At 32.7% G+C, this 23,560-nt stretch overlaps 3 protein-coding genes and 1 non-coding gene across 4 annotated transcripts in view; 3 read left to right on the top strand and 1 right to left on the bottom strand.

Annotated features, from left to right (window-relative positions):
- The first annotated feature begins 1,831 nt into the window (after positions 1-1,831).
- LOC133298985 (uncharacterized) lies at positions 1,832-2,257 on the top strand. The gene has a single exon (XM_061498368.1). The coding sequence runs from the start codon at positions 1,832-1,834 to the stop codon at positions 2,255-2,257; it is 426 nt and encodes a 141-aa protein (XP_061354352.1).
- Positions 2,258-7,013: 4,756 nt separating this feature from the next.
- LOC133299000 (protein MANNAN SYNTHESIS-RELATED 1-like) lies at positions 7,014-11,017 on the top strand. The gene is made up of 6 exons (XM_061498388.1): positions 7,014-7,268; positions 7,694-7,829; positions 7,950-8,020; positions 9,211-9,296; positions 9,665-10,244; positions 10,503-11,017. The coding sequence occupies exons 1-6, from the start codon at positions 7,167-7,169 to the stop codon at positions 10,779-10,781; spliced, it is 1,254 nt and encodes a 417-aa protein (XP_061354372.1). The 5' UTR covers positions 7,014-7,166; the 3' UTR covers positions 10,782-11,017.
- Positions 11,018-12,289: 1,272 nt separating this feature from the next.
- Positions 12,290-12,362, top strand: TRNAK-UUU (transfer RNA lysine (anticodon UUU)). The gene has a single exon. It is a non-coding gene; the product is annotated as a tRNA-Lys (tRNA).
- An 809-nt stretch (positions 12,363-13,171) lies between these two features.
- The window catches only part of LOC133298992 (calcium-transporting ATPase 9, plasma membrane-type-like), a 31,425-nt gene continuing 21,036 nt past the window's right edge, over positions 13,172-23,560 (bottom strand). Inside the window, exons 22-36 of the mRNA XM_061498377.1 lie at positions 21,136-21,201; positions 20,927-21,025; positions 20,557-20,667; positions 20,063-20,230; positions 19,443-19,502; positions 19,076-19,240; positions 18,777-18,893; positions 17,721-17,819; positions 16,855-16,992; positions 15,910-16,010; positions 14,767-14,812; positions 14,534-14,665; positions 13,931-14,038; positions 13,768-13,859; positions 13,172-13,491 (exon numbers count right to left, since the gene is read on the bottom strand). Of these exons, the coding sequence (XP_061354361.1) occupies positions 13,383-13,491; positions 13,768-13,859; positions 13,931-14,038; positions 14,534-14,665; positions 14,767-14,812; positions 15,910-16,010; positions 16,855-16,992; positions 17,721-17,819; positions 18,777-18,893; positions 19,076-19,240; positions 19,443-19,502; positions 20,063-20,230; positions 20,557-20,667; positions 20,927-21,025; positions 21,136-21,201 (1,611 nt within the window). The 3' untranslated portion in view covers positions 13,172-13,382. The remainder of the gene's footprint in view (positions 13,492-13,767; positions 13,860-13,930; positions 14,039-14,533; positions 14,666-14,766; positions 14,813-15,909; positions 16,011-16,854; positions 16,993-17,720; positions 17,820-18,776; positions 18,894-19,075; positions 19,241-19,442; positions 19,503-20,062; positions 20,231-20,556; positions 20,668-20,926; positions 21,026-21,135; positions 21,202-23,560) is intronic.

The raw sequence follows: 23,560 nt of genomic DNA, 5'->3' as shown, positions 1-23,560 counted from the left end.
ACAAATATGTCATAATGCTTAATGTATTCTTTTTTATACTATATATCAAATGTTCATCACTATAGTCAATAACTCATATATTACGTTCTCTTGTTTTTAAAAAATAGGGGCAGCAATACATGAAATTTGGATGAATCTTTGGTTCAAGATTTGAAACAGATGATTGATGAACACAATGTGCTGGCAAAGAGCTTCAAAAGGGTTAAATAACTTCTTTAGATAGTTTTTTTAATAGACAACGGTCTCATCAATCAGATAATATAATGATTCATTTTTCACTGTAGATCTTTTAATTGCTACTTCAGACTTAAAAAATCTTTGTTTGATTGAAATAGAAATGTTGCTCAATTCAAATGGAAGATCTTTGAAAGAATTTCATTCCATGCCATTCCCACATCATTGTCCGCTTACTGAATTCGAGAATCAATTCTTAGTTGACGAATTGAACTACAATCACCAACAAATGGCTTCGAATCTGAAGACATTTTATCCACAATGAATGAAGACCAAAGAAAATTTTTTGATCAAATAATTTATGTTGTACAACATAACACATGTGAGATATGGATATGGTGGGACTTTTATTTGGAAAACTCTGTCAAAAACTGTTCGGTGTCAAGGTAAAATAGTCCTCAATGTTGCTTTGGGGCTCGTTTGGATGGACTTTTTAAAAAAGTACTTTTTATGTGTTGTTTTTTTTAAAAGTCAAAGTTATTTTACATTTGGATGCAATATTTGAAAAGTACTTTTAACTAAAAATGTTAGTTGGATGTTAAAATAAAAAAGTACTTTTAAGTTTAAAATTATTGTTATGTCGTTTCTTCTTTATTTCGGGGAAACCCACTCCAATTTCAATCCTCAGACAAAATCATCGAAGAACAAAATATTGCAAGGAACAAAAATGAAGCTTCTTGTTGTTGATTTTTTCTCTCCTGATGCAAAGCCTTTCATCCTAAGATATTGTTCATCTTTTTGCTTGGAAGTCGCTTCAGAAGGTCCAAACCATTTCCTCACCCCAAAATCCCAAGATTGATTTGCTTTGAATTTGAATTGCAAAAAAATTTCAAGAAATCAAATATGGCTGAAGAATAAAAAGCCTTGTTAGTGGTTCTGGTAAACAGGGGTAGTTGCTGAAGATGGAAGCGCATATGGAAATGAAGGAGAAAGAAGATTGAGATGTAAGAAACAGGGGTCACGAGCGTCATTCCTTGCTTTTGGCTTCTGCTTATTCTATAAGTCAAAATTTTTAACTTTAGGAAAAAGTAGAATTTTAACTTTTTTATTAACTTCTCCTTTTTTAAGAAGCCAGCATCCAAACAGGTAAAAAATTCAAAAAGTATTTTTTTATAAAAAAAAGCAATTTTTTCAAATGCAGAAGCTCATCCAAACATCACCCAAGTGGGATTGTTGCTTTGCTTTTGCTAGGGGGTAGGACAACACATTCTATATTCTCAACTCCATTAAAAATTGATGAGTTCTCGACATGCAATATTAAACAAGGGATTTTAAAGGTAGGGCTTCTTCAACAAACCAGTCTAATTATATGGGATGAAGCATGCATGATTAATAAACTACCTTTTGAGGCTCTTAATCGTTCACTTAAGGACATTATGAGATTTACTAACTCCGATTATGAAGAAAGACAATTTGGAGGCAAATGTATTGTTCTTAGAGGATAATTTTGTCAAATATTACCAGTTATTCCAAAAGCAACTAGGGCAGACATTGTTTCGGCAACAATCAATTCATCAAAGTTGTGGTCTATTGTAAGATACTTACATTAACCCAAAACATAAGATTGCAAATAGCAGCGTCAACAGAACATCAATTCATGAAAGATTTCGTAGATTCGATAATCAAAGTCGGCGATGGACAAGTTGGCATAGATACTAATGATGTTGCTCGAGTAGAAATCCCAGAAGATCTTTTAATTTTGGATTCAACCAAACCTCTTGCTAGCATTGTTCAGTTCACTTATCCAAATTTGCTACAGAAGATGAAGGACTTCAAGTTCTTTGAAGAAAGAGCCATATTGGCTCCAACTTTTGAAGTAGTTGAGATGGTGAATGAATTTATCCTTTCTCAAGTCACCGGTGAAGAGAAAGAATATTCGAGTTCTGACTTATATTGCATAGCAGACGAAGATATTGGGATTGAACCTGATTGGTTCACTACAGAGTTTTTAAATGAAATTAAGTATTCTGGATTTCCTAATCATAAAATCACTTTGAAAAAGGAGTTCTCATTATGCTTCTAAGGAATATAGACCAATCTTCTAGGTTGTGCAATAGAATGAGACTGATAATTGAAGAATTAAGAAATAATATCATTGGTGTAACTGTCGTTACAAGAAATTATATTGGTCATAAAGTTTACATTCCACAAATGAATATGATTCCATCAGATCATGGCATTTCTTTGAGATTTGAAAGAAGACAATTTTCATTTAGTCTATGCTTTGCCATGACCATTAATAAGAGTATGAGCCAATCTCTTTTTTATGTTGGACTATTCTTACCGAAGCCTTTTTTTACTCACAGACAGCTATATGTTGTTGTTTCTATAGTAAAATCTAAGAATGGTTTGAAGATTTTAATTTTAGATGAAAATGGAAATTCATGTAAAAAGAGAAACAATATTGTTTACCAAGAAATGTATCAAAAGATTTGAACTTTAATACATAAATCTTTAGTCTTCTATTTAAATTTAGTGATATTTATTATATTCATATTTCCTTAAAATTTTATTTTATATTTTATTTTATGTATTTTATAATTTGTAGCATATAATATTCATGTCAACATATAATAAAAGCGAAATACTAGTATAAAATATTTAACAAAAATAATCAATAAAAAAATCGCATGTCAGATAAAAATATATATATTAAAAATGAAAATTCTATTTTACCGAGCATTGACTGGATCCCAAAATTTGCTGTTGATTGATGGAGTCACGGGCTTGTCATTCAACACGAGAGGTTTCAAATTTTCAATTGAAAGATAAAATAAAGGGTTTTATGTTTATCATTTAACATAATATAACTTTACATTCCTACACACATATTAAAGAGGTGTGGTTTACATGTTTTTTTTTCTCTTTCATCATTTCACTTTCTCTCTTCTCTTTTATGTGAGAGTTGGAAACAACACTTATATTATGTTACATAACACTAATAAAACCCTAAAATAAAATGATGGATGGATCATTAATTAATAAAATAATAATACATCACTAACTAATGAGAAATGAGCCACATTGCACGTGGTTTCCTTAAAGTAAGCGTCATAATAATACTTCAATTATTTGTATAGTAATCACAATTAATAGATTAAGCCAGGAAGTCGTAATCCTGCTCCCGGGCCTTCCAAGTTCCAAGCCTTCATTATCTTGATTTAGGATCTGTGTGTTTGTGCTTTTATTAAATAAAAAGTACTTTTAATTAAAAGTATGTATAACTTTTTTTTATTAATTATATTTAAAAAACTTATGAAAAAGATCATTTTAGTATTTTTATAAATTAAAAATTAATATTAATTAAAAAAAATGTATCCCAACACCAATTTTTTATATTAAGGACGTGTTTGACCAATTTGACCAATAAAAATAGAACCTTAACCACTTTCCACGGCATAACCAAATTGTTTTTGTCTCAATTTATTGGTTGCCTGTTTCTTTTTCTTGTTTTTTTTTTTAAATGAATATATCATATAAAGTAAGGAATTATTTTTTCTCATATTGTAAAAAAAATTATTATTTTCTACCAGTGATTTTTTAATTTTTGTGCAGTTTTTTTTTTAATAGATATGGCTCCATATAATATGTGTATAGCATGAAAATCCATAAAGTAAAACCAAATGGGTTTTCTGTTTTGTCATAGTTTGTTTCTTTTCCTCATATATTAGAAAAACAGATGCTGCACATGTCGTTTGTTATTATCCATGTTATTATAATTGGGTTGTACATCCTTCTCTGGATCCATCATCCTAAAGTATTCTGCATCAAAAATATATAAATTTTATTTGTTTTTTTTATTACCATGAATGTTCAAAATCCATTATTGCATTAGCTGAGACTTGATTCTAGATTAAGTAATTTTTTAAAAAGAGGCTTGATGCCATTTTAGTTACAACTACAAAATTTAATTACTCTTATTGTGTTTAAAATATGAGTATAAAAGAGCCGGATCTACCACGAAACTGACATTACGAGCGTTACTGGCTGAAATTGGACACTATATGACTATACACTCACGATGTTTGTGTTTTGATTTTCTTGCATGAGAATTATTTTTTTATGTTATGATTTAATTAGTGATGAACCTTATACTTATTAAAATTAAGGTGGACTTTACACTTATTAAAAAAAAAAATTACACACAAATCAAAAAATCATAACATAAAAAAATAATTATCATACAACATGAGAAATATTTTTCCTTAATTGTTTAGAGTAAAACGAATCACAATTTGCCCTATCCACCATCACGGCACAAACCAATAGCAGTGATAATAGAGTTAGGGAAGGATTAATAGGAACGATCGCCCTTTATATTTATGTAAATCTTTGTTTGAGATTATATTTATACTTAAAAAGAAAGGAATTATATTTATGGTATAAGTTCATCCCATAAACTCCGTATTCGAATTTTTTTTTCATATTATTTCTTGGGATAAGATATTGTGACAACCAAATAATGTTACTACCACATCTTAATCGTTGATTTCTGCCAATCAACGGTTATCATTTTTCAAATCAAACTCATTAATTAATTATTAATTCGCAATAAATGATAACCGTTGATTGACGGAAATCAACGGTTAAAATGTGATAGTAACATTAGTAGTAACATTATTTGGTTGTCACAATATCTTATTCCTTATTTCTTATGTATATAAAAAATTTGAAGAGTTATTCAAATTTGATTGCGTATTAATCCACTGTCCGGCTTAAATTTATGTAAATTTTGCTTCTTTTATCTCCTCTTACAAAATTCTCTGATCCACCTTTGCACATAAAAATTTACTGCAACCACATAATAGGCAGCATCTTCACTTGCCGGATATTTATGATGTATGCCGGATAATATATTGTCACATAATAATATAAATCATTAAAAAAATCATCACCCAATATCTTAAGATTCTGAGTTGAAGTGATTATTTACATATAAAACATAAAACATAATTCGCGTAAATCAAACTATCACTATTTTTTTTATTTGGTGAATAAACCATCACTATTTTTTCCTTCTATTCTATCTTTATGTATCGCATTCATCAATGTTTGGGTTTATAATAATTTTATGCAGGAGTATGTGTACAAAATTTGTTGAAGAATCATTTTCAGTATTGATAACGTCATTTTCCCCTATGACTTGATATTAAAAGAGAAACTCGTTGGACTTTTGAAACAATAAGCACGTATCATATCATAATTAAGGACGAGGATTTAGCGGTAGGCTTAAAAGCCACTCCTTGAGGCGGATTAGTCGGATAATCTAATTCCTCTCCTTCAACTTGAAGAATATATATATGACTTTGTTGGATAAAGACATGAAACTAATACTGAATATTGAATGCAACTTTGGTTGACCTCTTAAACCCCTAACAAATTCTAATTACATTCAAACCCCTAACATCCTGAATCGCTATTTAACAAAATGAAAAATGGAATAAATGTAGTTGAATATTTACCTAAAAAAATAAATAAAAGAAATGTAGTTGAATAAGTTGTTTTTTATATGTTTAGTGAGTGATATATCTGAAAATATGTTTGTCAAGTAATATCCCCACTTATGTCAAAGTAGTAATTATTTTGGTTAAATGCACTACTTTGGTAAATGTGCCGTAAATTGATAAGGTAAGATACTTTCATCGGAAGGAATTCTACTTTCCAACTTTGATATTTTCCAATGTGTGGCCATTGGTTTCGGATCTCGATCTTAGGATGAATTATAAAACCATAAAATGACCCCATTTGTTATTACAAACGGCTCTTTTCTCAACACTCATCCAAAACTCCAATCCAATTACTTCACCAATTTTGGGTTGGCATTATTAAGATTAATTTCTTTCTTCTTAAAAAATACACGCCACATCTAGGTGTACGTTTAAAAAAAAATGATTTTCTCTCTCTAAAGTTTATATCGAATAGTTAATATAAAATAAGTCACTCGGATTAGTATGATGACAAGAGATTTAAATAAATTATATACCCAATTCTCACTTAGTATAAAAATAATAATTAGGGTTCGTTTTTATTGCAGCAAATGTAAATAAGTTATTTGTTCAAAATGACGTCGTTTTGAGACGAAAATTATAGTATTTTTGTAATTATAATTTAAGAAAAATATTTCTGCAGTTACTGCAGATAAGTTATCTTCTTTTATTCCCAAAACGACGTATTGAAATATTAAAAAATTATAATTATAAAGATAACACATTGAAATATTCCTGAAATAAATTAAAATTATAAAAACACCATGATTTTCGTCTCAAAACGACGTCGTATTGGGCTTACTGCAGATAACTTAACTGCAGTAACTGCAGAACAAACGAATCCTTATAATTTATTTCAAGGTTATAATAGTCTTTCTCATTTTAATTTTTTTAATCTTTCAACCATTGTGAGAGTGAATGTGAATAACTTATCTACATTCACTTAGAAACAATATAACCTAATAATCAAGGAAAAAATGAAAAATGTGTGTCATTTTGAGTGAAATAAATATATAAATAAAGAGAAAAAGAAAATGAATAAAATAAAAATAAAAATATGAATATTATTTTTTTGTGAGAATAAATTATATCGTTGAAAAAGAAAAAATCACTAAACACATAATTAGCATAAAGAAAGAATCTGTACAAAGAAAGAAAATCCCACGTAGGATTATAGGAAGCACATCATTGTCACTTGTCAGGGTGAAGTGTCGGTGGTGAAATGGAGAAAGATACCCTCTCAAAACAGCACCCACTTGGCTTGTGTTGGAATATTATAGGGTAGAGTATCTGTCAGTGTCCCACATCTCCATCTATTGTTAAAAGCTTCTATTTTTTCTGGGTCTTCATTGCTCAAATGCCTTGTTTTGCTTCTGTTCTACTTCAAGTTTAGTGCTTCTTCTAGATTCTGATCTTGCCTTCACCACTTTGAGTGATACCAACAAAATGGGAGTGGATTTGAGGCAAGTGGTGGCTGGTGTGCTCACCCTCACTATGTTCGTCATGCTTATACATATGATCAAAAGGGACCATTTTGATTCGGTTCAAGTAAGATTTCATCCTCCCTTTTTTTAATTTAAACTAAAAGCTACCATCTTTCGCTTTTTTTCTTTCTTTCTTTTAATCTAAAGTTGTCGTCTTCATTCTTTTAATTAAAGCTTGTAGAGATGATAGATCCTTAGTTCACAAACAAGGAAACCATGATTGCTTATGGTGAAAGATAATTTTTCATTAAAATAGTGACTAGAATGAACACGAACAGTACTAAAAGCTATAAAATAGTGACTAGGATGAACAAGAGTGGTACCTTATACTATAAAATAGGAGGCTCATTTCAATGCATTTTCCAAGTGCCTTTCTGATGCAGATTTATTTTGACTATTACTCTTCTAATTTCTTAGACAGACAATGATTTAATCATAGTTACAATTAATTTATTTCAGTTGTCTTTCTTTCAATTTTTGCTTTACTAGGATAAACTTCCAGGAGCAACAGAGGATTTCAGCTTTGAAAATTCAAAGTTTGATGCTACTCATGTAAGAAAGAATATAGGGCTTTGGAAGGGAGATGCTGATCAGTTAAATCCATGTTGGGCTAAGCCATCTGGAGGTAAGATTTGATTTTCAAGACTTGCAAACTGTGAAGGAACTGATATTATGTACTTAGACACAGTTACTTGCGCTCAATCTTTCTGTCCTTATTAATTCATATTTTGGCTATGGCTGGCAGATGATGGCGAGCAGACTGAGGGGTTTGTTACCTTTTCATTAACCAATGGCCCAGAGTATCATATATCTCAGGTAACTGATTCAACCAATGTGCTTAACTTATTGAGGAGTTGCTTGTGTATCAGTTATGTATAGATACTTACAGTTATTCCTCAAACATCAGCAATATTTTCCCCTTTTATAATTCCCTCTTCTCCCCACCAAAAGAAATGATGCTATTATTGTGTATTATTTCTACAAGATAGAAAGGGATAAAAGTATTTAATGACATTCTAGTTACCATATGCTACTGATAATTGTTATGATGAGATTTATAATTTTTGCCATCGTTTTACTATATTTATGTGCGATTTCCTCCTTTATGAAGGTGTGTTATTGCAAATTTTGAAGTTATTCCCATTCCCATTTTTTTTATTTTCTGTACCCGAAAGGATGGTTTAGGCACCTGGCGAGTATGAAAGTTACCTCAATTAATGGGCAGAACTCGCCCTTGCGAGGCAACCCGTCGCGAATCCCTAGATTGAGTCATGGGTTTGCCCCCCACGATTTTCCTGTTACCACTATACCATCCACCATCACCGCCCGCGTATTCCACAGGTCGGTCTCTCCACTCTCTCCCAACTGCCAGAAAACCCTTATAAGAGGCTAATACAATGTCGGAAGAAGACACAAGCTACACATTGAGCATTCCTAACTTCCAATCCCCCAGAACATCCACATTCTCCCAGACGTACACACACCGATGTTATTTTCCTCATCGGATTGTTGGCTGGAGATACTGAGCTTTCCTTGCCAGTTATACCTTCCGTATCTCCATAGATAGAAATACCAGCTTATCCTTGCTTGGCATCCCTTGTTCAACACTACTGTACATCTCCTTTCCTTTATATTTCTATTTGTTAGGAGGGTTTTTTATCCTCCTGATCTGTTTTTCTCTCCCTTGATCTTCTTTCAGCACCAATATACTTCTTTTCACTTGTGGCCTCTTCACTGACTTTAATTTGCTCCACGTGATTCTTTAAATTGCATGTGCTCTCAATATATTGCTTAATCTAATGATCATCTAGAACTTTGACCTTTATGACTAGGATTGAGTTGAACACTTGATTTTGCTTTTACTCCCCCTCAATCTGTGGTTGTTACTTGTTAGTTCTTTATTCATTGCCTTATAACTTTATGTGAAGTCTGATCCTGACTTCTTAATCCATGTATTCAATTATTATTTCCCATATTCCGTAATTTTTTGGTAATGCGTTGTCCAGATAGCAGATGCGGTGATTGTTGCTAGAAATCTTGGGGCAACACTTGTGATCCCTGACATCAGAGGAAGCCAACCTGGTGACAAAAGGTTAGTACTGACTTTCATTCTATAAAAGATTGAGGGTATAAGAAGGAAATTGTTGATGGTAATTGGTTTTCCTATTTAAGGGCCCATTTTTTTGAAAGAAAAGAAGAGGTTTTCTGAATGTAAAAGCACATTTTTTAAAAGCTTTTGTAAACTATAGGGCGCAGTTGAGTTATCATTAGTTTTTCAACTGCTAAAGACAATTTTACTTAGCATTGCTTAAGAAATAGCAGGGCAGGTGGTTTCAGTATCTATCTTTTGTCATCTGTATCTTTAGAAGCTTTACTTCATAATAGAAGTGTCACATTTAGCTGTCCCCCCATCCCTACTTCAAATATACAAGCTGTACTTAAAAATAATTTGTGTGTCAGGAACTTTGAGGACATTTATGATGTTGATGTGTTCATGAAAAGCATGGAAGGAGTGGTCAGAGTGGTAAAGGATCTTCCTGCTCGTATATCAACACATAAAATTGCTGCTGTGAAGGTCCCTAATCGGGTTACTGAAGACTACATAGCTAAACATGTTGAACCAATTTATAGAACAAAGGGAAATATAAGGCTTGCAACTTACTTTCCTTCAATTAACATGAGAAAGGCTGGGAAAAAAGGTGACAGTGATTCTATAGCATGCTTGGCAATGTATGGAAGTTTAGAGTTACAGCCAGAAATGCGTGACCTTGTTAACTCCATGGTCGAAAGACTTAGAACTTTAAGCCGAAACTCAGATGGCCAATTTATAGCTGTGGATTTGAGAGTTGAGATGTTGAGTAAGAAGGGTTGCCAAGGAAGTGATAGTGATGGAGAGAAGAGCTGCTTCAATGCACAAGAGATTGCTGTGTTTTTGAGAAAGATTGGTTATGAAAAGGATACCACAGTTTATGTGACACAATCAAGGTGGGATAGCAGCCTTGATTCTCTTAAGGATTTGTTCCCTAAAACTTACACAAAGGTGAGATGTTTGTTCTTATTTCATCTTTTCATTGGAATACTAAGGAAATTCTTCAATCTTCACTCATTTTATATTATAAGTATAAGGGAAAGGATCCGTTTACTATTTTTTTTTACAAATTACACTAAGTATGACCGGTCATACACTCTTGATTGAAGTATGACTGATCATACTCAGTGTAGTTTGTAAACAAAAAGTTTGTAAATATAATCTTTCCCTAAGTATAAAACCTCTCATTTCCTCTTAAATTTGTTGCAGGAAGCCATCATGCCCGCAGATAAGAAGATGAAGTTCCTAGATTCTCAAGATTCTGAAATGGAGAAAGTGATTGACTTTTACATTAGTTCTCAGAGTGATGTTTTCGTACCAGCAATTTCAGGTCTATTGTATGCGAATGTAGCTGGTAAGAGAATTGGTTCTGGTAAAACCCAGATATTGGTTCCTGCTCATGTTCAAGGTTCATCTGCTTCTGCCTCCAGTTTCTTGTCCCCTTACATTTCCAAGAAAAATCACTTTGCCTATTCTTGTTACTGTTAGTTTGCAGTGAAGACAATTTCAAGCATCTAGTAGCAAATGCTTTCCAGAGTGAATTTCAGTGTGAAGGGCCTAAGGCTTTTTGTTTTTAAATTTTTTTGAGTGTTCAAAAAAAGAAAAAAAAAAGGAGAGGCAAGTGTTCACTAGACTGAAATTACTATCATGTAATATGTACTCAGGATATTCTGTGCACATATTTAGTTTGTAAAATTATGGTTGCTCCATAATTATTCTTCATAATGGATTAAACAATTGATATTCAATGGGCATTTTAGAGAATATATTAGTTTTTTGTTAAAAAATAAAGGCTTTAATATTTTTACAGTAAATATAGATAAATTATCTACATTTACTCTCAAAATGACGTTGTTTTGTGTTGAAAAATTTAAAAATTATAATGAAAATGATTATTATAATTCTGAAATAAATTATAATTAAAAAATATCTTAATTTTCGCCTTAAAACGATATTGTTTTGAGTTCAATATAGATAAATTATTTACATTAACCATAGAAAAATGAACTCACAAATAAATAAAACTTATCTATGTATGTTTTGATAAGCGCCATAGGCAACGTTAAAAATGGAAAATAAGCGAACACAAAATAACCAGAACGATGATGCTTGTATGATTTCTTGTTCTTTTATTTACAATTGGAGGGACACTATCTTGCATCAATATAACTCTGAATAATTGTAAGAATTATGCAGGTAGCATTATTTGTCTCGATTCTACGCACTTTCTCTAAGCATTGTACTTGTCTAATGTTGGAGTTAAATGCGCAAATTAAGAAAGAGTCTTTTAAACACATTAAAGTTGATATACAATTATTTTCTCTTTTTTTACATTTTTCATATTCAGTTTCCTCCAACCGAACACTAAATATCCATGTTAAGAAAAGCAACATTGAACCAACTCACTGCATAATTTTTCAACGGAAAAAGAAAAAGGAAAAAAAGTAAACAAGGCTTTGTTATTTTACCTATATTTATTTAATTTTGTTGACCTTTACATTATTTTGTTAAAGTAAAACCTATCTGAGAACTCCAAAAATATAATTGTCATCACATTAGTTTTTTTTTTTTTAATTTTTTTACATTAATGTAATTTTTCAATTATAAAGAATAAATTAGTTTCTTAATCATAAAAAATATATGAATTGAATTTCTCAATCTTGCAATTTGTATACAGAAGAACAATTTTAATTTCATTTTTCATAATTAAAAGACTAAATTGATAAGCAAAAATATATGAAGAATCAAAGTGACGATAATTATATCTTTAAATGACTAAAAATATGGCTTTATTATTATTTATATATTTTTGGTAGATTGGTTTACTTATTTATTAGATAGATACATTAATTATTTACCAAAAAAGAAAAGAAAGGATAGATACATTAATTGATTGAAAGAGGAGAAATTGAAATATCACGATTGAACTTGAATGTGAAGATTAGAGATCGTTATTGTTTCAAAGTGATGAAAATAATGTACCCAAGTAGTAACTTGCCGTCTTAGCTCAGCTGGTAGAGCGCATGGCTTTTAACCATGTGGTCGTGGGTTCGATTCCCACAGACGGCGAAAATAATTACATTTATATTTTCATTCTCATTCTCATTCAGAACGCTTCATTTTGTTTCTTCAACCTCAGAAGGAAAATTCTCTCCTTTTCCTTTCTTCATAAATTTTTCGTTTCGTTTCGTTTCTTCGACCTCATTCAATAGTAGCAAGCAGAGTTTTTTATTTTTTTGGGGGGGCCTGGGAGGAACTAACAGTCATATTCCAACAACAGGACCAAATCTCCCTTATAAATGAAGAACCAAATCTGACTGAATCATTATCCTCTTTTTTGACATTTCTTTGAAAATTTTATACACTTCTGAAGTGCTCATAGCACTTCGTACGTCCATATAAAAAAGCCCGAACAAAATAATTCAGTAATTTATCTCAAACCTTGTATTGGTTCCTTTGTGAATTTTCATGTTCTTGCTACAATGAATTTGGTCTCGCCACTTCGGCTCGAAAAAATCCTTTAGAATTTTTGTTGACTAGTCAAAGAGTCTCGATTCTTATGACAGATAAGTTGAGAGTTGGATAGTATCTGTGCTTGAGCCACTTAAATTGCCAGCTTTTTTCATTCAACTACAGACCAACAATTTTTTCTTTTCTTTTTTCTTTTGTGTGAAAAAGTTATGGGATATTATAACTGGGAAGGAAAGCTAGTTTACGTGATATATGAAATATGAATGGTTAAACCAAGCAAATGCACTCCTTTCTTTCTTTTTTTTTGGGGAATCGAAGCTAGCCAATGCTAGAAAGTCAGTTTGATAGTATTTATAAACCAGTAATTCTAACAATATCTAGAAATGTTACAATGTACACTTGACCCAATAATATTAAAAAAAGGAAAAGAGGTAAAGGTAAAAAAGCATCATCATCACATAAAGATTGCTTTATTAAATGCCTTTGGGACATGTTGAATATACATTATATTCAAATTCTAGAAGGAAAGTTCAGCAATATGGCATAGTAATACGTATTGTTACTTGTCAGGCGTTAGCTTAATATGAATCGCAGGTGATCCACTTCAGGAAACGATGCCTATTGTGCAGCACGAGATCTCCTCAATCGCTCAAGTGGCCTTTTGATGTAGCGGGACAAAGGTGTTTTAGGAACTGGAATGAATTTTCCAGCTATAGCAAGAGGCCAGCTGTCAGATGGCAAAAGCAATGGTCATGACTTAGGCACAAAATGAGAAAGTTCCGGTATGAATATCTAAGAGCAACCTTTTGCGGAAAATTTTAAAGTTTGTTTATAGAAGACTGCTAGAATATGTTGAGGGAAAGAATTCAATAATAATGGTAATATTGAAAAATGGTGCATAGAGGTCTTGAACTCTGGATAATAGCCAAAAGCATGAATGCACGATTCATCGATACTCCCAGAACTTTCATAATCAAACGCAAATGCAGTTGAATGAACTAACCTGACAAGGCCAATACAAATAGAGGCAAGCCACAGCTTCCAATCAAGCCTCACTGTCGAGGTGAACTTTCCAAGGAACTCGATGATGATTATCTAGCAATTTGGAGTAGAGTGAGAAAGCATGGAAATGTTAATCCTTAACAACACAAAGGATGGCTATTTACCTGAAGTATAAACGTTATTCCCACTATTCCCATGAAGAGACGGTTCTTAGTCACTCCTCGGAAGACATTCATTTCCTCTGGTTTCCGGGCATTGAACTCATTGAATATCTGCAAGTTGAAACGTTTAAATTGTTTAATAAGTGCTGAAATTATAAGTATTTAAGTAGGAAAACAAGAAAGGAGAAATTGATATTCTTGTGCCTATTGATGTGGCATGATGTGTTATGATACAAAAGACAAACATTAACCCCTATTTATATTAATACTATACTAATTAAATAAGGACACAAATCATGAAATATAAAAAAATATAGAAACCAATCTTAAGTGGTCATCTAAGATACTCAAGATATTTTAAGATACGATAATGATATCATGATATCTTTTTTGATATTCTGACAATGAGAATTGAATGGATTAGAAAATTAACAAATTCTTGCAATTGTATTTGTTTAGTTGCACATAAAGGTTGCTCTCCTTCACCTCCCTCAAAATGTGAGGAAGGAAGGAAGGAAGAAGAGGGGGAGGGGTTGAAACACGGCAGTCTACTATATAAAAGGACCAGCCAAATATCTCATATCTACATTTTAAAAATCAACTTACTTGGCACAGGACGAATGCATTGAATACTAAAGTATTCTTCACTTGAAAGGCATGGGCTGTATTATCTTGATCAGGTAAAATACTTTCACCGGAGAAGTTAAGAACGAGAAGAACAGTGATTTGATAGAGAGCCTGCGATGACAAATAATACCATTAGACAATGGGACCTACGGAAACTCATATTCCTAATTCCATGATTATCTTTAGTCTCTCCATAGAATAAAATAATTTACCTGAACGATCAAGTTTCTCCACATGCAATTCGTTACAAGAGGTTCCCTGAAAGCCAAACACAAGATCATAGAGAGCGTGTATTTAGTTCAAAACCCAAATCAACCATCTGCAGCACATGTGTGCCTCTAAAGTTATAGAGAAAATGCAATAATTTTAATTTCATCTGATTAAACCTTTGCTTTGGAAAAACAAAAAAAAGTAATCACGTATAAGGAAAAACAAAAAGTACGAAACATTTTATTGACTTTGATTAAGAATGTGAAGTAAAAAATGAAATTTACTCAAAATTAAACATGAATACACAAGAGTACACAGTGCACATGGAGAGTCTAGTTTGGGTTGCTTTCTTCCCACTGATTTTCGAGCTTTTGGAAGGAAAATAGCGCAAGGCTTCATGGAAGTGAACATTTTGCAAGGATGTAGGTTACTTGGCTGGAATAGAATGCAAGAGTTCTCTCTCAAAACTCTTCAATGCCACAAGTTTAATGGGATAGGATTATTTCCTTCCTTGTGGGTTTAGACAATTTTCTTATCTGACATACAAAGGGATTGCACGTCTCTTTTGAGCTAATCTATCTTATTCTCGTGCGTTTATTTTCTTTTTTATTTCTTTTCTTCCATATATCCTTATGGCGCATATAGAATTTTTTATAATTTAAATTAAGTTGAAAATGAAAATATCATCATAAAATACAATAGTAGAAAAAGTGACATTCAAAACCAACACCATGTTATGGCTCTTTGGTTGAAATTGATCAAATGGTATAGAGGGGTCCAAAACCCTTACAAGGGATTATTCCATCAATGAACCAAAATGACAAACCACGATAAGTAGGTTTGACACCATATTTCAACTCAAAACTTTAAGAAATATGAGCCTTTTGCACTTATATAGTTCTCATTTGGTTCATTTCTAACCAAAACTTCACCACTACTTACACTTAAATATTTCCAACGAAAATTATAATGTAAGAAAGTCAAAAGATCTTTGTCGTTTAACAGTGGAAGCAGCAAGATGTAACTAAATCAAATATAAGACACAAGTTGTGTATCCGTTTATTGCCAGCGAAGTAGAGCTTTAAGAATACTATAAATATTAATAAATATTAAACTGCTAGGTGAGAAAGCCAATCAATCCAAACCTTCGGCCAACTGGTGATCTGTTCATTAAGCTGTCTGTTGGTGGTTCAGTAGCCAGTGCAAGGGCGCCAAGTGTGTCCATGATAAGGTTGACCCACAAGAGCTGTACCGAAGAGCATGTACATCAAAAACCAATATATCGGTTTTTAATTGAAGATGATTTTAATCTTAGTTCTTGATAACAAACACTATCACATGAAATTCTAAGCCAGAAATCCAATTAACATTTCTACAAAACCCATGATATGAATAGTCAACAAAGAACAAACTGAAATATAATCCTAACGTAGTAAGAGTTCCGTTTTTTGGGGTGGTGAGTATTGACCTAAACAGAAAAGACATGAAAGGAATTTCTCCTACACATCATGGCAGCCTATCTATAATAAAGTCTTTTTTTTTTTTTTTGGATTAACTACAGGTATCCTCCATGGGAGGCAATCCTGTTCGGGGCGGTCCAGGATTAAAGATTTAAACCTCTCCCAAAGACGGTACTAGGAAGGATCAAACATATGCTCTCACTTCCACTTGTTCAGCTCTCATGCGCCAACTGAACTACCATCATTTGGTATCTATAACAAAGTCTTTGCAGCACACTCATCCCACTCAAGTACACTACAACTTACATGTGTTACCTTTTATGTACATCAAAGCACAAGAATCGGGAAGTTGTCTCATCAGTAAGTGCAAGCAATTTTGGAGTTAGCAATTGATATTTGTACACTTTTCTATTCTGACTAATGCCACATTAATAAATTAAAAGAAAATAACGAAAACATGCATAAGATTAATAGGAAATGGAAAAGATGCCCATAAATTCGGGGCCTAAGTGTTGGTCATGGTTCAATTCGGATTGCCTATATTTCACTCTGTTCTGCTTTACCAGGTTTTAGAGTATAGACCTAGATGTGACTCAATAATAACATGGGAGGAGAAAGCGAGAGGGTCACCTGTACTGCATTTAAAGGAACATCACCAGAAGTTATTGCTGCCACAACATTTATTACAAGAGCAGCAACGTTAACAGTAAGCTGGAACTGGATAAATTTCTGAATATTTGCATATACAGAACGGCCCCAGCGGACAACCTACACAAAGAATGAAACAGAAATCTTAGACAGATTACAAATTGACCAATCCACAGGACACTTGTGTCTCAGTAAAAAAAATATATCCTTAAGCCAAAATGAAGCCAAAACCTAATCATACCCAGTACCCCAGTACACCATGTTTCTGTTTGAAATGAAATTCAAGTGTAAATCGGAATTACAACCTTGGTTAGGAATGGACCAACCGAGGACCATATAAATGGAAAAAATCCATTGTCACTCATTGTCTTAACGTTTTGGGTTAAAATAAGCTCACTCACCACGGTCTGTCTATTAGCCCATTAGTGTAAGTATCCCTTCCAAAGGATTTTGGGCTCTTATACCCTTCCAACTCTGGTATCAGAGCCAGTGTTTTGGCTGAGGTGAGTATTTGAAATGGTGGTGTAATTGAAGAGGCCTCCACAGAGGTTAGTGTAACTTCAATATTTGAAGATAATGGACTCACACTTAAGGGGAGAATGTAGTAATTAGGAAATGAAATTCAAGTGTGAGTGGATAGTCCCACGTTAGAAATAGATCAAGTGAAGATCATATAGATGAAAAGACATATAGACTCCGCCTAAAGGTTTTAGGTTTTTGAAGTATCTCTTGCAAATGGCAAATGAAAAGTAATGACTTTTTGCTAGAGTATATTAAATCATTTACCTAGCAAATACACGGGAAAAAAGACAGCAATGTCATACTCAAGCCAATAAATAAAAGCTTACCTTTACTACTGATGCGAAGTTATCATCCAGGATTATAATATCCGAGCTTTCTTTTGCAACTTCAGTTCCTTGGATGCCCATAGAAAGACCAATATCTGCCTAAAAAACAATATAGTAAAGCACGAGATCAACTATGACAAGAATATTTTTTTTTTGGCGGGGGTGGGGCTTAACAGGAAATTATTTTAATAATGGAGAACACATGACAACACTATAAACAGATGGAGGCGCACGTGGCAGGAAGAAAACTTTGACAGTGCCAACTACCCAGGACACCTCTGTTAATTGCAAAAATCTGTATGCTAATGCATAAACTTTAAGGGCCAAAAAATAATAAGAAATGCATTGAATTTACTACTAACGGTAGTGCAGAAGAAAAACACTTTGCTGACAAATAACTTATCCAAAAAAGAAAAAATAACACAACGACACTGGCTTATTTACATTTTCTCTCCTCTCTTCTTCCGTTGTCTTCTCTCTCCTCCCTGTCTTTTTGCAATTTGTAGATCAAACACATTATTAAGCTGATTTATTTTTAAAATGAGGCACTATAAAAGCCAGCGGCTATTGGCATGCTAATGATTATAGAAGAAAAAGAGTGTTAGTACTTAGTTTACAGAAAAAAATATCTCAATTCGCTACTTAGTGCATTTTTATTCCCAAAATTTGATCATTCGCATCCAGAATGTTGTCAACTCTGATAACAGCAAACTTGACATTCATACATGCAGGCTTTTTGCATTCAACAATTGCAAATGCAACTAAAGTCATGTTTATATGAACACATTGGATCAACTGCCTCAAGATTTAAGGGACAAATTACACAGAACTACTTGTATGCACATAGAACAATTTTAATGAGAAAAGTTTATGGTGAAGTCATGCCAATCAACTATGGAAGCTCCATAGCATACTCATCAAATGTGTGCATCAGCGAAGTATATATGCCTACCTTGCACGTTCATTCTTAAGAAGGATTTCAGAAAGAAAAAAAAAATACTTCATACTTAATTTATTTCTCAAGAATCAAGATTGCATCCAAGGAACATGACAGACCTCGTGAAGTGCAGGAGCATCATTGGTGCCATCTCCTGTGACAGCAACGACTTCACCCCCTTTACGTAGTGCTTGCACAAGTAAAAGCTTGTCATTAGGAGAAGACCTACCCATTACCTATATGAATATTATGCAAAATTATTAAAACAAAATATATCTAACTCGGATGTAATATGGCTGGGGTTATTAGCATCGACATCATTCTTTTTGTAAGATTATGAAAGGATGAATAACATGCCTTTATCGAAAATCTGAAGCTAATGCATATAACAAAATAAATCATAACGGAAGAAGCATACCGTTATTTTCTTAGCAATCTGTTCCCTTTCTTTTTCAGATAGTTCACGGAATGTCTTTCCTTCAATTATATTTGGCTCAACAGCATCTTCTTCAGAAGCCAGTATCCCACACTCCAAAGCAATTGCCTTTGCTGTTTGAAGGTTGTCTCCGGTAACCATTCGTACCTGTGAGTTCATAAACGTACAATGTGTTGGGTTCCCTTGATAACATTTTGGAGTAAACTCATGCTATTATAAAGTCAGAAATGACGTTCAAAAACACTGTCATTAACTGGTTTAACATGAAACTAATACCTAAATATGAAGATATCTAGTTGATCAATCACTATGAAAACTATACTCATCAAACATAAACGACATATATTACCTTAACACCAGCGTCAGTGCATAATTTCACAGCTTCTTTGACGCCAGGGCGACAAGGATCCTGAATATAAAGATTAGTTTTAGCTTTGATAAAGGAATTCAGGGTTAATTTGAAATCATAAGCAACGAAGAATATTTTGAAGCTTATGATTTGCAATACTCATTATATATATATGAATATACAAACCAAACAAAACTCTTTGGTTGTACATAAAATGGCAAGTTAGGAGACACACATCAATATGCTGACTGACCATTTTATCCCTATTTTTAATTTTTTTATCACTATGTCCATCTTCCCAAACTATATATCAATATTCCACTCTTCTCATACTAGATACCAATATTGTTACTGTTTGACCAAAGTTTGACCAAACCCTAGTTCTTGCTAAATCATTTACTCAAGTAAATGGCTCATTTACTCAAGTAAATGTCTATCAAACTTTAGTCAAATGGGAGCAGATAGGTATATAACTTGAGAACAAGGGAAGATTGGTATATTGTTTGGAAAAGGGAAAAAGTGGTAAAAAAAAAAAAAATTAAACACGGACAAAATGGTTAATCAGCCCACATCACTAAGTTTAACACAATACAACAGGAAAATCTACTCGTGCATTTTACCTTTATTCCAACAATAGCAAGTAAAACAAGCTCATTTTCAGGTAAAGACCATTGGTCTAAATCCTCCTCATTAGATGGAACTTTGTCTATTTCATATGATCTGTATGCAATGGCAACACAACGCAAGCTGCGAGCAGCCATGTCATCAATAGCCTCCTTGAAAAACACCTGCAAAAGAGTTTTAATAAGATTATCCAATTAATCAAGATATTGTTGAAAAAATAGTCAATTGCTCTCACTTGCTATATTTTTGGAAAACTCATTCATATTACCCAATATATAATTGCATAATTTGGCATTGGAGTAACATCAAACAACACTATAATCACGTTTATAAGAGTAAAGTGATTGGGTGGTAACCTTATTCCATGTGTTTTTCTTAATTTCTGATAGTTATCAATCAAAAGAAAAAGTTTTTCTCATCGCCAATGTTCAATTTAATGAATTTCATTCCATCAGAAAACTTTCTAGGACTTGAAACTGCTGTTCCTAACCTTCTCTTCTTCAATGGATTGCAAGTGACCGTTTGAATCAAGATATTGAGTACATGTTCCTAGAACTATCTCTGCAGCTCCTTTCCAATGTATATGTACACCAGAGTCCACCTGCAAGGAAAATTGCAATCAATATATCTGATTAGCATAGAAAATTAATATAATGAATCAATAAAAGGCATAAGTAACCTATGCACGTAATATGACTCCATAATTGAAAAATAAACAACATTCACTTTTCCAACTTATTTAGTTCACAAGTGAAAGTTAATACTTGAAAGCATGAGGGATGGATTTTTATGTTTGATACTAGTTTATAAAGTACAATAAATGAAAGGATGCATCAGTAAAAATCTTTATAACTGATTACCAGCTTCAGAGCAACACCACCTCGCTTTTTCTCAGAATTGAAGGGGAAGACATGGAGAACTGTCGAATTTGATTTGATAAGATCAAAATTCATGCCCAACTGCCATATGTACCAAATGAATGAGTTCAGCTTCAAAACCAACAGATTAATAAAGGGAGGGGGGATGAACAGAAAAAAAAAATTACAGGGAAAAAAATCAGCAAGTGTACCTTGACTGCCCATGAAAGAATTGCCTTCTCTGTAGGAGATCCTGACACCTCTGCCTCTCCGCCATCCTACCAAACCAAATACATTGACAGATGTAAATGTAATGCTTAATAGATATTAATTCTAATTCAAAATATTCATAAAACCAAAACCACAGTAGTGACAATTAAAGAGGAGGAGAAGATGATAATAAATCAATTATTATCAGCTTTTATATTGCTAATATTCACAAGAAGACCAGCGCAATCTCATACCAGTAAATGAAAAATCAATAAATTCGGTTTGTTGTTTATTATCTATAGCTTATATCAGGTATTTTATTGGTTCATACCAGCCAATATGAAAGAAACTAGCCATAAGCTCACTAGATGACCATTATCAGAAACCAAATATAAGAAAAAGAGCCTCCAAACACCATCATCAATCGTATTCATAATTCCCATTCTGAAAATAATTTAGAATAACTTTTTTCTAAGAGAAATACAAAAAGTTTCATTAAATAAACTTAAATATCTATTAGTAACTTAGCTTTATCAGCATCAGGCAATAATCCAAAGACACAAAAAAACACTACAGCCACTGGAGATATAATTGCAGGTTGCAACTGAACATTCATTTTTAACAGTTTATCCAATTCTAGGCATTAAAATCCTGCATGTAAATGTAAAGAATTTAAGCTTCAGGTGTAGACATCTTGATCACACTTGTCAAATTGAACTCACTTATACAAACTATTTTATTTATCAGCAGAGAAATGTTACAACCAAACATTTGATGGCCTGGCGCTTGTGCATTTTTATTTATAAATTCTATACATAAATTTTTCATAAGCAGTTGACAGCAGAAATGGATTTCTTTTGTGTTAATCCAAGCTACAACATTTCGTTTTAAATTATTCTAGGACTTTAGAATTAGCAAGTATTTACATTAGTAAACAACATGCAGAAAGAACCCCGACAAAAATCCTTTGATTATTTTGAATGCATATCGTCAAGCTATGAAGTACCGACACTTTAAAAACCCTGACGTGTCGTGTCCAATACTTCCTGACACTCTCCAACACTCCCCGACACTCCAATACGCGTTATAGAAATTCAAAAAAAAGTTCAAAGGTTGCATTGCGTTGCGTTGAGTTTTTAGTTCCAATTATTAAATTCGTTGGATTACGATTACTATTTTATTCAGTTTAATATAAATATTCGGGATATCTTATGTTTCTTTGCAAAATTGATGAATATTAGAAGTTTAGTTTCATTTTTTTGTTAAATTATTGAATATTAAATATAATATACACTACATAAATTAAAAATATTATTTAATATCAAAACGTGTCCTAATATGTCGAAATCTGATAGTTTTTAGAATTAACATGTCGGAGTGTCGTGTCGTATCACGTGTCCCGTGTCGGTATCGGTACTACATAGCCGTCAAGGATAAACTTTTGAAAAAGCTTATGGAGTTAAGTTAGCAAGAGTCCTCTGAGCTTGAAGCGTGGATAATGTAAATGCCCCTTCTATCTAATGCTTATATCATATTGAAGCACCAACTATCCCAAAAGCTTAAATAGTTATGTGAAGATTCAAGATTGCTTTTAAACCTAACACACCCCTCATACAAAAGTTATTTGGACTTGAACCATGGACAATGCAATCTTATGGTAATATATAAGAGTAACTGATCTGTTAGATGAGTTAGTTCAGTTTTGCATCTTATGGAATCTGTTGTAACTGATTCCTTTAGTTAGACTATTTGTTCATTGTGTTAGCTTACTGTTAGCAGGTCTATAAATAGAACCTTGTGTATTCTCTTAATCAGTTTTACATTTTACAGGAATATCAAATTCAATTCTCTCTCAGACTCTCTGGTTCTCTCTCTCTTTCTTGTCACTTTCTCTTTCGTTTATGGTATCAGAGCTCCATTATTGGAGCCCTGGAGCCCTGATCCATTTTTCTTCTTCTCCATGGCTTCCGCAACACAAAACACTCAAGATTCAGCTTCATCTACCACTGAAAATGGTTCAGGTGATTCCAAATCGCCTATACTCTTCAACAATCAGTTGTCAGTCAAAAACTTCCTCTCATGGAAGCAGATCGTAGAACCACCGATCATAGCTCATCATTTAGAATGCTATTTGATTAATCCAAAGATTCCTTTACGTTTTCAATCTGAAGAAGATAGAGCTACTAAAATTATGAATCCAGCGTTCATAGAATGGGAGAAAACAAATAAGATGCTTCTCACATGGCTTCAGTCAACTTAATGAAAGTAAATCATCAAAAAAATTCTTGGCATACGTCAGTCCCATCAAGCGTGGGACAAGATTCATAAATACTTTGATTCAGTGACCAAAGCGAAGGCTAATAAGGTCAAATCTGAATTACGAAATATCAAGAAAGGGGACAAGAACATCGAAGAGTACTTAGCACG

The sequence above is a fragment of the Gastrolobium bilobum genome, unplaced genomic scaffold (assembly GCF_033153095.1).
Source record: "Gastrolobium bilobum isolate Gb01-03AN ecotype WA unplaced genomic scaffold, APGP_CSIRO_Gbil_v1 utg37919, whole genome shotgun sequence".
NCBI lineage: Eukaryota > Viridiplantae > Streptophyta > Magnoliopsida > Fabales > Fabaceae > Gastrolobium > Gastrolobium bilobum.
This window is presented reverse-complemented; position numbering and strand designations above follow the sequence as displayed.

Coding starts and splice junctions, on each gene's coding strand:
- LOC133298985 (XM_061498368.1), top strand. CDS start 1,832: ATGAAAGATTTCGTAGATTCGATAATCAAAGTCGGCGATGGACAAGTT.
- LOC133299000 (XM_061498388.1), top strand. CDS start 7,167: ATGGGAGTGGATTTGAGGCAAGTGGTGGCTGGTGTGCTCACCCTCACT. Junction 7,830..7,949: donor TTGGGCTAAGCCATCTGGAG/GTAAGATTTGAT, acceptor TATGGCTGGCAG/ATGATGGCGAGCAGACTGAG. Junction 10,245..10,502: donor TCCCTAAAACTTACACAAAG/GTGAGATGTTTG, acceptor AATTTGTTGCAG/GAAGCCATCATGCCCGCAGA.